Here is a 16,258-nt window from a genome sequence, read left to right as displayed (position 1 = left end):
GGAAATATTTTGCCTTCGGGGAACAAAAAATAGGTTTATTTGTGCCATGCTTATTAATTTGTGCAGTTAGTCAGTGTCTTGAAAGTTAATGTTGAAGAAAAAAATTAATGTTTACTAAAATGTTCTATTACTTTATATTAATGATTACTCATTTATGTCAGCCCTTGTTATTCAGCATGCCTCTATTGAAATAAATCTTACATTTCTATGGAAATTGAAGCTTTTGTTTTTCTGTGGCCCACAAAAACTTAAACCTTGTTTATTTGGCTCATGTTAGCCTTTGAGTTTGACATGCTTGTTCTAGCACGTCTTCCCTCACCATCAAGGGTTAGGAGAGATTCTCTGTGTTTCCATAAATCTTGATACCTCCCCACCCCAGATACTGAGCAGAAACTGTGACTGGTTCACTATTCTGTGACCAGAACTGACCGGTGTTCATGGCATATATCAGGTGGTCCATAATTTGGGGCAAATCAATGAATAAATGCAATCTAGGATGAATGCTGCCTCACTTTGGAGCATGACTAGCAAGAATTTAGTATCCTTGCAAACTTTGGAATCTGTTATATTATTGATGAAAGGCAGTGCTGCTTGAATTTGATACAAGATTGTACACAGAGCCCAATGGCAGTGGTACATTGGAGATGATTTTGCTGGTATAAGCATATTACAATGTATATTTATATCCCCATAAGCTTCATGCAAAACATCTTAGGTCCCACTTGTATTGTTGCAAAGGGTGCAAAGCATCCCCTACAATGCTTCCACTAGTTACCCATGGATAGAGGCTTTTGAGGAAACACAATTCTGAGGCAAGGCCAGCAAGAAAGTCTTCTTTCCGTTGATAACGTAGCCTTTCATGGAAAACCCTTAGCAAACAGATGGGCCTTGGACTCTGTCCAGGGCTCCACAGAACCACTAGAGCCAACTGTGGCCCTGAAGCAGACAGGGGGCTTCTATTTAGACTGATGTTGTGTCAGGAAAACGCTCAACTCACAGAGGATTCTTTTGTGCTTATGCCGCATGAACTTAGAGCAGTTAAATGTTATTTACTAACTGTATTCTAATCAGTACAAATATCTCAAACTCAACAGCAATATACTCAAATGCCCAGCTCCTAGAAACATCTAAAACTTACTGGCGGTGGGTTAGGCTCCATTCAGCTCTTTCTTAATTATTTGTGAATATCTATGTTAAAAAATTTTCAGCTCTAATTTGAAGAAGTACCATTATCTCACATTCTGCAGCTATCACGAATCAGAAAGTTACCTTGCAATATTATTTATTCATTAAATAGATCTAAAATCAGTGATATAAGTAAAATTTGCATTGTATATCAAAATAACCAGAAGCCAGCTATTAATCTTTTGTTCTAGCCTCTAAACACCGTAGACAGAGTGGTCTGAAGACTTAAGTTCATTTCTTGGCTCTATTATTTATTTAGCTCCCTGAGCCCAAGGACACGCAAAGTGAGTCAGAACTAAACCCCGGGCACCGTGCCTCTAGAACACCTGAGCTTGCCTACTAAGCTACACTGCCTCACCGTAGAATGTAACAATTAATACATGTGAATTCCTCCCTTCCCCATCCCACGCACCCTGAGGAGAGAGGACCACTGGCATCTGAAATACAGTCACAAAGTAAAGTCTCTAAGATTGTAACTCAGTGATGTTAAGTTTATCTTTTATTTCTAAAACCCTCTGACAAGATCTTTCATTTATCAAAATGTAATTACTTGAAAACTGCAGAGTGGAGAGAAATCATATATATACACTTTTAAAAGAAGTTGGCTGTTTTTAAATCAGCAATGCATATAAATGCTGATTCCTGGAATTCTCAAGTACACCTTAAGCATGTTTTTGTTTTGTTTTGTTTTTAAACAGGAATACAGCCTATCATTGTAAGCCTGTTGGAAGAAATTGCTGTTATGGTCAGAGGGCAGCAAAAGGAAAGAGAGCACAAATCTGGATCTTTCTGCTCAATCCAATAAATGATAGCAGATACATTTTCAAATTCCTCGTACGAATTGGACCCCCATCCTTCAGCAGCGGCGAGAGTTGCTCTGGCCTTGTTTTGAATTTGATCAGGACAAAGGACAGGGTGTGCCTAACTGGATTGCTCATGCACTGTGCCAGGTATTCCTTCAGTGTCTCTTTTGAACTGTCGGCTCTTGGCTCCAGTAACACAAGCAAAACACTACATATTGTTTGTAGTAATTTATGGACAAGGAAATCTGGTTTCACTTGGTTTTCTTTCTTCCTTTCTCTTTTTTATGAGGGGAAGCAGGTTGAAGTGCCTATTTTTCTGCTTTTACTACTTCATTTTTACTTGTGTTTGAGTCCCTGTTTGTCTGGTTTGGGAGTTCTTCCGCAAGGAGACATTTCCTGATATTAGGAACTGCAGACCCATGTGTCCTTTGTGGCTCCTTCCTAGGAGAGCAGTGAGTCTGCCTCATAAATGCCACATGCCGGGAGGATGCTAGCCTGGATTAATGCCCTTCAGCTGGCTGTCTTTAGTAACTTCTGCTTACTCTCTAATGAGTGCTGGGAGATGTCATCCCAAAAGACACACTTACCCACTTGGCATGTTCCCAATCACTGTCACATTAAACCTTCTTTCGAAGTCAAAGCCATAGGATACCCCTGTTGCGATCACAGTCTGCAAAGTTGCAAATTGCCCAAGTTAGAAACGTGAGACACACCTAAGAGTCTTGCTTTACAAAAAATGCCAAAAACCATCCCTTGACTTCTTAGATACGAATCTCAAGCCCAGGCTTTGCTACTTTTTAAGAAGAAGTCCTGAGGCCATTCTAATGTCCCACCAGAGTTGAGACATTCATTCAAATGCATCTATCAACTTCTTAGAGATCTTGCCTTCTGCACCAGCCTTGTCTTGACTTAAACGGACAGAATAAACCCAAAATCAAAAGAGAAAATTCTTAATTCTGAATAAAGATAAAACTGTACTAAACATTAGGCCCAGAAACTGCAGAGATGGCATCTGCCCCGCGAAAACCTCCTGATCTACAGATGGTGAAGGGCTTTCAACATACAACTGTGAGACTCATGAGGTATGAGAGAAAGTCTTAAGATGATTAATTACCATGATGAGTTCAATTGGGATGGGCACTGGAAGTTTGGCTCTGTAGCGCTGGTTTATTTCTTTAACCACAAATAAAATGAAGAGGATAATCAAGGATGTCACAAGGTCTGCAATATTAGTCTTCTCTATTTGTGAGAATATGGAAATTAGTATCTAAAATTATAAAAAACAAAAACACCCAAGTGCTATATTAATGTATAATTTGGTTACGACACTCAATTATTTCCAAATACATAAAAATAAGATTTGAAGCAAAAGAACTGACATAGATTGATAGCGAGTGAGAGAGACATTGCTTGGTTGCCTCCCACATGCACCCTGACTGAGGCCAGGGATCAAACCTGCAACCCAGATCAGGTACATGCCCTTGACGGGGAATCTAACCTGCGACCCTTCAGTGTGCAGGCCAACACTCTAACCACTGAGCACACCAGCCAGGGCAGTACTATGCTGTTTTGATTAGTATGCCCCTGTAGTATAGTTTGATATCAGGTAGCATGATTCTTTCAACTTGGCTTTTCTTTCTCAACACTGCTGTTGCTATTCGAGGTCTTTTGTGGTTCCATATAAATTTTTGGAATATTTGTTCTACTTCTGTGAAATACAAAATTGGCATCTTGATAGGAATTGCATTGAATTTGCAGATTGTTTTGGGTAGTATGGACATTTTAATGATGGTAAATTCTTCTTATTCATGAACATGGTATATATTTCCACTTATTTGTATCTTCTTCAATTTCTTTCTTCAGTGTCTTGTAATTTTCCCAGCACAGGTCTTTTACATCCTTGGTTAAGTTTATTCCTAGGTATTTCATTTTTTTTGGAAGCAATTTGAATGGGATTTTTTTTTTTTTTAGTTTTCCTTTCTGGTGGTTCATTATTGGTGTATAAAAATGCAATTGATTTCTGGATATTTATTTTGTATCCTGCTTTCATTGATCAGTTCTAGTAGTTTTTTTATGGAATCTTTACTTTCTCTATATTGAACAGAATAGAGAGCCCAGAAATAAACCCACATATTTATATTTGACAAAGGAGGCAAAAACATACAATGGGCTAAATATAGTCTATTCAGTAAATGGTTTGGGGAAAATTGGACAGATATGTGCAAAAAAATGAAACTGGATCACTTTCTTAAATTGCACAGAAGAATAAACTCAAAATGGATTAAAGACTTAAATGTTAGACTTGAAACCATAAAAAACCTAGAAGTAAAATCTCAACATTTCTTGTAGCAGTATTTTTCTGATATATCTCCTCAGGCAAGGGAAACAAAAGAAAAAATAAATGGGATTACATCAAACTAAAAAGTTTTTGCACAGCAAAGGAAACCATCAACAAAATGAAAAGACAAACATATTTAATGGGAGAAATATTCACCAATACATCAGATAAGAGGATAATTAATATCTAAAATTTATTAAGAATTTATACAACTCAACACCCAAACAACACCACCACCAAACAATCCAATTAAAAAATGGGCCCAAGACCTTAATAGAAACTTCTCAAAAGAGGACACAGAGATGGCCAATAGACATATGAAATGATGCTCAGCATCACTAATCATCAGAAAAATGCAAATTAAAACCAATTAGCTATCACCTCACACCTGTCAGAATAGAATGGCTAGCATCAATAAATCAACAAATAACAAATATTGGTGAGGTTGTGGAGAAAAGGGAACCCTTGTGCACTGTTGGTGGGAATGCAGATTGGTGTAGTCACTGTGGAGAATAGTATGAAGCTACTTCAAAAAAATGGAATTGCCTTATGACCAGTAATTCTTCTTCTGGAATTTATCCAAAGAAACCCAAAACACTAATTTGAAAGGGTAAATGTACCCCTATGTTCACTGCAGCATTATTTACAATTAGATGCCCGGTGCACACAAATTTGTGCACTTGAGGGGGCCCTCAGCCCAGCCTGCATCCTCTTGCAGTCTGGCACCACTCGGAGGATGTCCACCTGCCAGCTTAGGCCCGCTCCCTGGGGGATCAGGCCTAAGCTGGCAGTCAGACACCCTTCTGGCAGCCCGGGAGTCCTCGGGGGATGTCCAACTGTGGCTTAGGCCCGCTCCCCTGAGGCCACCTCTGCAGAAGGTGTGGCACTAGGGCTGGGCCCGTGCCACCACCTCTCCTGCCGCCTCTGTGGAGGAGGGGGTGCCGGGACCACTGCGGCTGGCCTGGCAGTGCAGGCTTGCTGGCCCAACCCCCCGCCCACTGGTCGTTCCTGAAGGTCGTTCTGCTCTCCGGTCTAATTAGCATATTAGCTCTTTATTATATAGGATAGCCAAGATTTGGAAGCAGCCCAATTGTCCATCAGTAGATGAATGGATAAAACAGATATGGTACATTTACACAATGATATACTACTTGGCTGTAAAAAGAAAGAAAATTTTACCCTTTTCAACCCTTTGAATGGACCTGGATAACATTATACTAAGTGAAATAAGCCAGTTAGACAAAAACAAGCACCATATGATTTCACTTATATGTGGAATCTAATGAACAAATTGAACTACCAAGCAAAATAGAAACAGACTCATAGATAGAGAGCAGGTAGACAACTGTGAATGGAGGTGGGGGAGGATGGAGGTGGGTGGAGGGATTGAGAAAAAAAAGAAAAAAAAAGAGGAAGAACTCATTCATGGACACTAACAACAGTGCAGTGATTATGGGAGGAAGGGACGTGGGTGGAGATTGAAGAGGGTATAGGGGAGGAAATGGTGATGGGAAAAGATTAAAAAACAAAAAAGAATACTGTTCTACAGTACATCCTCTGTAGGAGGAAGGACCACTGTCCTATTTACATATTGGCCAATTTCCTTTTGCTTTATAAACAGAGATGCATAAAAGAGTAAGAAGAACTTCAACTCTAAAAGAATGAGACCTGCTTTTTAGAAATGGGGAAGCATTTTCACTCAATTAGCACATTTCTTTCAAAATAAGATTTTGAGAAATTTTAAAAATTTGCGTCAAAATATTAAAGCTTTTAATAATGTATGTAGACTATTTTCTTTTTAATAATACTTAGCAGTCAAATATAAGAGAAGTGGCACTTTTTTTCTGTTGTTTCCATTAGCTGTATAGTAGGTGTGGTTGATTTTCAGTGTTGTTCTCCTTGTCACTAACTTTATATATATATTTTAATGATTTTTTACAGAGAGGAAGGGAGAGGGATAGAGAGTTAGAAACATCAATGAGAGAGAAACATTGATCAGCTGCCTCCTGCACACCCCCTACTGGGGATGTGCCCGAAACCACAGTACATGCTCTTGACCAGAATTGAACCTGGGACCCTTCAGTCCGCAGGCCGACGCTCTATCCACTGAGCCAAACCAATTAAGTTTTTCTTAATGTGAATACATTTCACAACTCATTTGTTTCTTGGATGTTGTAGGCAAGACCCACGGCATTAAAGCGAAGCTCTCCCAGGAACACGATAGTGAATTACATGTATTTAAACATTTTTAAAGCAAAAGTCATACTTACTTTGAAAAGTGAAAAAGGATCAGTGTGTGACGGGACACTCAATTGTAGCATAAATTTGAGTTGGGAAACCAGAACGTGAACAGCAGCAGCTGTGGTGAAGCCACTGATGAGGGATTCAGACAGATAGATCACCATGAATCCAACCTGCAGAGCCCCCATGAGCAACTGGAAGGAGAAGGGCAAAGGCCTGTTAGTGCAGATTAGGAGTACACACCTCAGCAACCTGAAGTAACAGCGACTGAGATGATCACAATGTAAAGGTGCAGCCTGTACTTATAAGCCTTAAAGTAGCACGAGTGCCTGCCTCCTGGAACACCTCCCCTTTCCCCGCCCCACACCCCAAGGTGGAATGTTACATGCTGTTCAATAACATGCAAGTCTAGCTCACTCCAAAGTAACAGGCCTATATGCCCCCCTTTTTAAAGGTGCAGTATCTATATCTATATCTATATCTATATCTATACATACATACAGTGGGGCCTTGACTTACGAGTTTAATGGGGGATGTGCCTGCAACCAAGGCACATGCCCTTGACCAGAATGGAACCCGGGACTCTTCAGTCTGCAGGCTGACGCTCTATTCACTGAGCCAAGCCAGCTACGGCAAGGTGCAGTATCTTTAGAAGACTCACCTATAAATCTTTTCATAGCAGAATCTTATCTAGCATCAGCCCTCATCAATCTATATATATAAAAAGCCAGCGGCCATAACGGCCATAACAACCAGTCGCTATGACACCCACTGTGGCCAGCAAACCACTGATCAGGGGGTGGAGCCAGCTGGCCCACTGCCCACAGCCCCTTCCTATGGCCAGCCCCGCCCCCAATCGGCCCCCCAACCCCAATCGCGGGTGGGGCCTGCTGGCCAATCGCCCATGGCCCCTTCCCCCAGCCAGCTCGGCCCTGATTGGCCTGATCAGGGCAGGCTGGCTGGCCAACCTCCCACCATCTCCTCCTTACAACAGGCCCAGCCCTGATCTGCCCCCATTTGGGGCCAGGCTGGCCGGACCCCACCTGTGCACGAATTTGTGCCCTGGGCCTCAAGTTTTCTTATGTAATTTTAAGTTATACATTCTAGCTGCTGTAGCATGCATAGAAGAGCATCCATTCATATTCCCTCAAACAAGTTGCTTGACTTTTGTAGGAATTACATAACTGTGTTTTGGACATATGAATTGCTCGGTTTTAACTGAGGGCAAAAATGGTAAGTTGCCCCAAAGAACCAGTATTCTGCAATCAGGTGACTGGATGGATCTTTCCTTCCCTTGGGTACCTGGCCTGCCTTTCCATTCACATCCCTGGAATGGAGCCAGAGCTGTGGACACTAGGTTCAGAAATGTCTTAGAAAGATCTGACCAAGCTGTTTGCCAATAGGACACACCACTTATGTGATTGTATACATTGACTCTTTCTTTTAAAAAAAGGTTTTAACCAATGGTATCACTATTCACAAACTTAGGCAACATCGTGGAGGAGTTCATGACACTTTTACTTGGGAGAGAGGCTTTAGGCCTCTCCATTAACCTCTTCAACTTTTCCCAAATCTTTGAAATGGACAATTCAAAGTCTGAAACCACAAACCCTTCCAACTAGATTACAGTCCCTGAACAATCAGAAAGAAAAAAGTTCCAAAGCTCCCAGTTTCACTATTGCTTGCACATAGTTATGTTTAGTGACTATATTTTATTGAATTCAGCATTTCACTCATCCCTTCCTGTTCCCACTTTTCTTTCTCTCTAGACCCACGTTCACCCATCTTCGCAGTGTGGGTCTGCCTCTCGCCTCTGTGGTGAGTGGCCCTTTTACAATTATTTCCTATAGGCTATGGAAGGAGGGCTACAAATCAAATGGGAAGTGGGAGGGCTGGCAAGAAGGAGGAAAATCAGAAAAACGTGTACAGGTCAGGACAAGCAGATTGGGAGGGTAGATTATATGAGAAAGTGCTCACCTGGATGATTCCAGAAAGAACTGTGACTGTGGCGGCCACCATCACCTTATAGTTATCTTCTGACGAGTTATTACTCATTGAACTATTATAAGAATCCATAGCATCTGAATTGTCCATTGAGCTTAGTCTCATAACTGTTGCTCCCACCATGATACTCAGAACTGGAAATGGACCTAATTAACAGAGGGTGAATTGTGGTGAATAAATGTTTCCCTAAAGCACAATTGTCGTTTAGTCCCAATTCTTACAAGAAACTGATTCTTCTTCTGAATTATGCACAATTTGAAATTGATACAATGTGTGGCTAATGAAATTCATAAAGGAAAGGCAGTGTGAGCATGAATTAGCCCAGAAATTCACTTACCCACAGCTATGTGTCTAGAAGTGCCCAAGAAAAAGTAGGTTATGATTGGGAAAAAGGCTGCATATAACCCATAGCTTGGAGGGATGTTGACCAGTAGAGCATATGCTAAACCTGTAAATACACAAACATCAGGGTTTATACTTCATGCAAGGGGAATCACAGAAGTTCTCATTAGATTCTTTAAATATTTAAATTGGGACCCTAAATATAAGTTACTTTACTAACTCCAATGTAGCAAAGATGTAAATGTAAGAGCTAAAACTATAAAACTCAGGGAAAAAACCTAATTGTAAACCTTTGTGATCTTGGATTAGGCAATGGTTTCTTAGAAATGACACCGACGGCATAAGCAATCAAATTAAAAACAGATAAAATGGGCTTCATCAAAAATTTTAAATCTGCGCTTCAGAGAAAATGAAATGACAACCAATAAAATGGGAGAAATTATCTGCAAATCATATCATGAATAAGGGCTTAGTATCTAGAGTATATAAATGACCCTTGTAACTCAACAATAAAAAGACAACCTAATTCTAAAATGTGCAAAAGATTTGAATAGATAGCTCACAAAAGATATACAAGTCTCCAATAAGCACATGAAAAGACGTTCAACCACGGTTAGTCACTTAGGAAATACAAATCAGAACCACAATGAGATACCATTTAACTTAAAAATATACTTTTATTGATTTCAAAGAGGAAGGGAAAGGGAGAGAGAGAGACATCAATGATGAGAGAGAATCATTGATTGGCCGCCTCCTGCACGCCCCCTCCTGGGGATCGAGCCCACAACCTGGACATGTGCTTAACTGGGAACTGAACTGTAACCTCCTGGTTCATAGGTCAATGCTCAACCACTGAGCTACACTGGCTGGGCTAAGATACCATTTTATACTCATTAAGACAGTTAAAATAAAAAAGACAGGCAATAACCAGCGTTCACGAGGATATGAAGAAATTTGAACCCTCAGATATTGCCAGTGTTTTACCATATGACACAGCAGTTATACGCCTAAGAGAATTGTTTTTACAAAAACTTGTACACAGTGATCATTCCTAATAGCCCAAAGTAGAAAAAAACAACAACCCAAATGTCCATCAACCCATGAATGCATAAACAAAATGTGGTTTTTCCATACAATAGAATATTCTTCATCCACTAAAAGGAATGAATGCCTGTACATGCTGAAACATGGGTGAATCTTGAGAACATTATGTGAAGTGAAAGAAACCAGGTACAGAAGAATCTGTTTATAGGAAATGTCCAGAATAGGCAAATCCATCGAGACAGAAAGTTGTTGCAAGGGGATGGATGGAGGGGGGAATGGGAAGTGACTGCTCATGAGCAAGAGATTCTGGGGGTGAAAATATTCTGGAATTAGATATGGTGGTTGCATGACCTTGTGAATATACCAAGTAACACTGAATTGTACACATTAAAAGAATGAATTTTGTGATAGATGAATTACATATCAAAAAAAGTTTTACCTTGCAGGACACACACTAGCCCTGTGCTGATTCCAGAAACAATGTCACTGAGCAGCCATTCCTTTACCCGGTATGCTGGTAACCAAGAGGCTATGGGGAGTAAAGAGAGGGCGATTCTCTTGGCCTTTTGTGTGGAACAGCTGAAAAAATGGAAAGCCACAGGTCAGTTGAAATCAAATTTTAACTTCAGTACCTCATTGTAGGTGGAAAGTTGGTAAAGGCGATAGTATATTAAAGAAGAAACTAGCACTTTCACTAACTTTCCCACAAAACAGTCACTGCCTTGCCCATATCAACTGCCCCTGGGCCACCACCAAAGGATTTTGAAAAAGAAAAATGCTGCTTTTCTTTAGCCATAATAGGGCTTATTTGTCATCCTCAGCTTGAACGGTCCTGCGTTTCAGCTGAGAATGTTCCTCTGTCCTCGTCTATTAGTCCTCTGATATGGAAAGACTGTGTTGAGAGCTGAGAGGTGTTCATTTCAGAGTCGACCTTTTCAGCTCTGGCAGCGGAGTTTGGAAACCAAAGATAAGAAGGCTCTGAAAGCTCTGGGCCAGGGCCAGAAAGGAGAACACGAAAGTTTGAAAGTGTAGGAGAAAGCGTTTCCTTTATTTCTAGTGCCAGTGTCTTTAAAAATACCTTACCTACAGCACACTTTGAGATGATCCAGAAATGTCTTATGATATCTTTGTTTCTTCTTATGTTCTTCCTGAAAGGCATTTGCAGAATACACCGGCCTGTTCTCAATGTACCGATTCCCAATGTGCTCAATCATTTTGCTTCCTCTGAAGGCTGTGGTTAGTGGGAGACCTTTGGAACGGTGTGGCAAACGCTCTCCTTGCCTTTAACAGGTTAAAATGCCAGAAACCAAACGGAGCTTGCTTCTTAAATAACTTGGAGATAATGTGATGCAATTTACAGATGAGTGAGCTCTGGACTGAATGTTACCACCTTTTGAGATCAAAAGAAGCAGGATTAAGGGACCTGGATTGTGTTTTGCGACAGTGATATTCCAATGAGTTGGACACGGCTTCTTTGGGTAAGTAAACAAGGTCTCTTGTTTACTTATTCTTAAAAGACCACCAAAAAATCAATAGAATTGACTCAGTTTACTAATCAGTGAGTGCCTTTATACTTGTAAAGTAAGATCTCCTCAAGAAGAAGAAATTTTTTTTTTTTTTCATAGAAGAGTTGCCAAAGCTACGGCTTTGGATTGCTGGGACAGATTAGATTTAAAGTCTACTCATAGCCCCTAATTCCAATAAGGCTACTCCATTTTACCATTCAGAATTTTTATAATTCCTTAGAAAATGCTTTTAATGTGTGAAATTCAAGAATATTGCCCATTCAAGTTATTTTTCTATTGTTTCTGAGGGTTAAATAGTTTTACAATTTATAGTTGTAAACTGGCACAAAGTATTACTTGGTTACTTAGTTCGCCAGTGATGAGATCTTTTTAGGAAAAGATCGTGGGCAATTTACCAAACCTCTCCAGGTCTTAGCTATGTAATTGGGATAATAAAACTCAAGTTTCAGGGAGATTTTTGAATATTGAATGAGAATGTTTTCAAAGCATCTGGTTCCTAGCACACAATAGGCATTTACTAAATGAAAGTAATTATTCTATTTGCATTTTCTGCACAAGATGTTTAAATTTTTTGTTCTTATCTCAATCGATGATATTTAATTTAAAAGATCAATTTTGCAAAACCTTTTAATGCATATTACCTAGTTAGCCCTCACAATTCTTTGAGGCACTTACAATTATTATTATTATTGTTCTCTTCTTGCAAATGAAAGAATAATAGCATACTCCTCCCCACAAAAATCTAAGTGCTTTTTCTCAGGCCATACAGCTAGTAGTGTCAAAATGTGGCTTCTGTTTTCAGACTTCTTTGCCTCCACATGCAGCTTCTCTACTGTCTAATGTGGACATAATTAAAGAACATTTTGATGAACACTTCACATTTCCCCCCTCTTACCTTGGTTATCTATTACTACCCAGAGTTTTCTTCCCTGGCATGATCACAATGATTTATTTAATTATCTCAAATTATTATTATTTTTAAAAAAGATTTTTATTGATTTCAGAGAGGAAGGGAGAGGGAGAAAGGGATAGAAACATCAATGGTGAGAGAGAATCACTGATCGGCTGCTTCCTGCACGCCCTCTGCTGGGAATGGAGCCCCCAACCTGAGCATGTACCCTGACTGGGAATGGAACCATGAACTCCTCCTGGTTCATAGAACTGCTGAGCCACACTGGCCAGGATAATTATCTCAAATTAGATTGTACCTTGTTACACGGTGCTTTCTCATAGCTCAGGGATTTCCAGCATGTTTGCAGAGCTCAAGTTATAACCAGGAATCAGATGCGAGCCTCAACTTCTGGCCCCATCTGACCTCTCTTTGACCACCCATTTCTCTCCCACCCCATTCCCTAGCCTCTTTTAAAGTCCTCTCTACTGACCTTCTCTGGCCACAATATAGAATGTCTTGCTTACCCTCTGGCTTGACTTCCCGAACTTGAGTCCCTTTGAGCTTTGTTATGACTGTTAAACTCCCTTACCTCTTCTTTCTGACCCTCCTCCCACCCTAAGCTGCTTGTTCTCCCTGCTTCCTATCTCTATCTCCTCTCCCATCTCTTCACCCCCAGTTTGTCAGAAAACCTTGTCCATGAGATAGAGTTGGCTTACTACTGCTGTGCATAGCGCAGATTTTTGCCCTGATCTGCCAATTACCAACAACATGGTCGGGCCATTAAGATCTAATCCATATTAGTGACTCTTGACACCTAAGCTCTCTTGCAAGGTTGTCTGGAGTGTCTTTCGAGAACAGCTTTAATCTTCTGAGGTATCCAACCTGGACAGCCTTAAGATGACGAAAACTCAGGTACTGTGCATGTTATTTCTGTCAGATGCTGCCATAAACAGGGGGATAAAAGCTTCCACTATTTTGTTGCTTTACTCATTTTCACTAAGTTGTTTATGAAAACGAGTCCTCTTCCTGAAGAAAGACCCTGAACGTACTTCTTTTCTTCCCTTTGCTGCTGCATGTTTTCTCTCTTCTAAGTCATGGTCTAATGTTTTAGCCAATGACAGTGACAGCAGAAGCAACTTCATTCCTATTAGGCTTCCTTCCCTGAGGATGACTGAGGCGGGCTCTGCAGTGGGCTCCGTCATACCTCCAGCTGGGCATCCTGCCACAGACTGCAAAATGCCTCCTCCTCACACCAAGAGCTGAATAAAGGTGAGGGCTCAGGACAGAAATCAGGGCAGCTTACAAAATCTTTTCAGAAATGAGAGAGAGAGAGAGAGAGAGAGAGAGAGAGAGAGAGAGAAAGAGAGAGGGAGAGAGAGAGAGAGAGCGAGAGCTTAATGGCCACATTCCAGTCTTGTGGATTTTCCCCCTGTTGCCAATCTTGTTTCCCAAAGCTGCTGCCTCATATTCCACATGTAATCGACAAACTGAGCTACTGAATCAACCACCAATGGTGGCCCTGCTGAGAGAAACTACAGGGAGTCACAAATTAATGTCATTCTCCATTTCATCCTTTCACGGATTCTTGAGAATGACCTACATTACTTAGGAATTCAAAAATGAATTTCCTTTTTAAATAATATGTTTTTATTGATTTCAGAGAGAGGAAAGGAGAGAGAAAGAGAGATAGAAACTTACTTAATGATGAGTGAGAATCATTGATCTGCTGCCTCCTGCATGCCCCCTCCTGGGGATCAAACCTGCAACCCAGGCATGTGCCCTGACCAGGAGTCGAATCGTGACCTCCTGGTTCATAAGTCAACACTCAACCACCAAGCCACACAAGCCAGTCAAAAAAATGAATTTCTTAACTTAAAAAAAAAAAAAACACAAACAAATCTGAACAAGTTACCTTTTCTCCAGAAATTCTTGAAAAAAATTTTTTTGGTTCCTAGAATCACAATTCTAGTTTCATATTAACGTATACCTTTTCATGCTCTGTTTTATCTTTGTGCCTCAAATTTCTCTTTGGGTTCCTTACGGTGTTAGTGGCTTTTGGAGGATTGCAACTCATTCTCAGGGACTTTTCCTTCTAATAATTTTAGAATTCTAAGCTTTGTTTGTACAGTGGGGCCTTGACTTACGAGTTTTATTCGTTCAGAGACCGAGCTCGTTAAGGAGCTCGTTAACTCAAATTGATAGTTAACTCTATCAATTCAATGCAAAAAATCGGTGGAGAGACAGCTGGTATCTCAAAAAACTCATTAGTTGAGACACTCGTAAGTCAAGGCCCCACTGTATAGATTTCCACTATTATTATGCTCTCATCCCCCTGTTGTCCATGTCCATTGGTTTGGCTTATATGCATACATACAACCCTTTTGGTTGATCTCTTCCCCTTACCCCCACCTTCCCCTACTTTCCCTCTGGGGATTGATAGTCTGATTGCTGTTTCTCTGTCTTTGGATCTGTCCCTGTTCATTAGTCTATGTTGTTTCTATCTGTGTTCTTTCTAATTTTTTTGCCTTCCTTTTATATAATCTTGGTCCTGGGGCTTAGTCATACACATTTATCTTTTTTTTTTTTCTGCACAAGAATTGAATCCTAGGATTAGTTTATGAAGTTCATATTTTTCCAATTTAACTATTCTGGTTTATGAATAAGCTGATATTCCCAGCAATTAAGATGGTCATGTGAAGTTCCACCCATCTCCAGTTCCACCCGTCTCCAACCTGCAGGCCAACCAGTTGGCGAACACTGCCTGGCTCCTAGTTATCTCCGCTCTGCTGCCCCACTCCACTGAGAAGCATCTTTTGGCCCTTACCTGTCCACTGCTCAGCATTGATCTGCTCAGTGTTCTAGTCTTTCAGACCTCCCCACCTCTCCCCCCCGCCCGCCCCTTCTGCTGGAGAACAACTTTTGAGCCAAGAAGCTCAGGAACAGTGCTGGCATTTTCCTTTCACTAGTGGAAATCTGAAACCAGGAGGCAAGCAGGTATTTCCCAACCCATGCCCAGTCACACAAGTAACCTCTACCCCTCTCACTTAGTTACCCCTCTCACTCAGTTACCCCTCTCACTCAGTTACCACTCTCACTCAGTTACCACTCTCACTCAGTTACCACTCTCACTTAGTTACCCCTCTCACTCAGTTGCCCCTCTCACTTAGTTACCCCTCTCACTCAGTTGCCCCTCTCACTTAGATACCCTACCCCTCAGTAGGATCGAAAAATTCCCCTGTGCCAGTCAGTGGAAAACCAGAAGTAAGGCAGCCGTATTTCGTAAGTTGGTCCTTGGGGAATGGAAAATACATCAATGTTGTTGTTGTTTTTTTAAGACATCACATTTTATTTTTTTAATCTTTATTGTTGAAAATATTATACAAGTCCCCCCTTTTACCCCATTGATCTCTTCCAGTCCACGTCCATCCCACCCCCATCCCCCCAGGCCCTCCCTCATCACCCTATTGTCTGTGTCCATAGGTTATGCATATATGCATACAAATTCATTGGTTGATCTCTTTCCCCTCACCCTCCCCTGCCTTCCCTCTGAGTTTGAACAGACTGTTCATGCTTCTGCCTCTGGCTCTAGTTTTGTTCATCTGCTTATTTTGTTCATTAGATTCCACATATGAGTGAGATCCTGTGATACTTATCTTTCTCTGACTGGCTTATTTTGCTTAGCTTAATACTCTCCAGGTCCATCCATGCTGTCTTGCTAGCTATACTTGGAAGAAAGGTAGGAGAATAAGCAGAATAATTGCTCCAGTGAGCACCTTGAGAGGAACCCCAATAGGCAGCTGATGGGAAACCAGAAATCAAGGGCGCATAAATGCCACATTCTGGTTGATGTCCAGCAGGATGGAAGCAGAGGAAGCAAAACTGT

General features: G+C 40.9%; 1 protein-coding gene across 1 annotated transcript in view; it reads right to left on the bottom strand.

Moving 5' to 3' along the window:
- Positions 1-11,429, bottom strand: part of SLC26A3 (solute carrier family 26 (anion exchanger), member 3) — a 27,018-nt gene extending 15,589 nt beyond the window's left edge. The window contains exons 1-7 of the mRNA XM_006774937.2: positions 11,041-11,429; positions 10,397-10,536; positions 8,909-9,019; positions 8,545-8,717; positions 6,597-6,761; positions 3,103-3,255; positions 2,576-2,658 (exon numbers count right to left, since the gene is read on the bottom strand). Of these exons, the coding sequence (XP_006775000.1) occupies positions 2,576-2,658; positions 3,103-3,255; positions 6,597-6,761; positions 8,545-8,717; positions 8,909-9,019; positions 10,397-10,536; positions 11,041-11,171 (956 nt within the window). The 5' untranslated portion in view covers positions 11,172-11,429. The remainder of the gene's footprint in view (positions 1-2,575; positions 2,659-3,102; positions 3,256-6,596; positions 6,762-8,544; positions 8,718-8,908; positions 9,020-10,396; positions 10,537-11,040) is intronic.
- Positions 11,430-16,258: the final 4,829 nt, after the last annotated feature.

This window comes from Myotis davidii, unplaced genomic scaffold (assembly GCF_000327345.1).
Source record: "Myotis davidii unplaced genomic scaffold, ASM32734v1 scaffold125, whole genome shotgun sequence".
Taxonomy (NCBI): domain Eukaryota; kingdom Metazoa; phylum Chordata; class Mammalia; order Chiroptera; family Vespertilionidae; genus Myotis; species Myotis davidii.
This window is presented reverse-complemented; position numbering and strand designations above follow the sequence as displayed.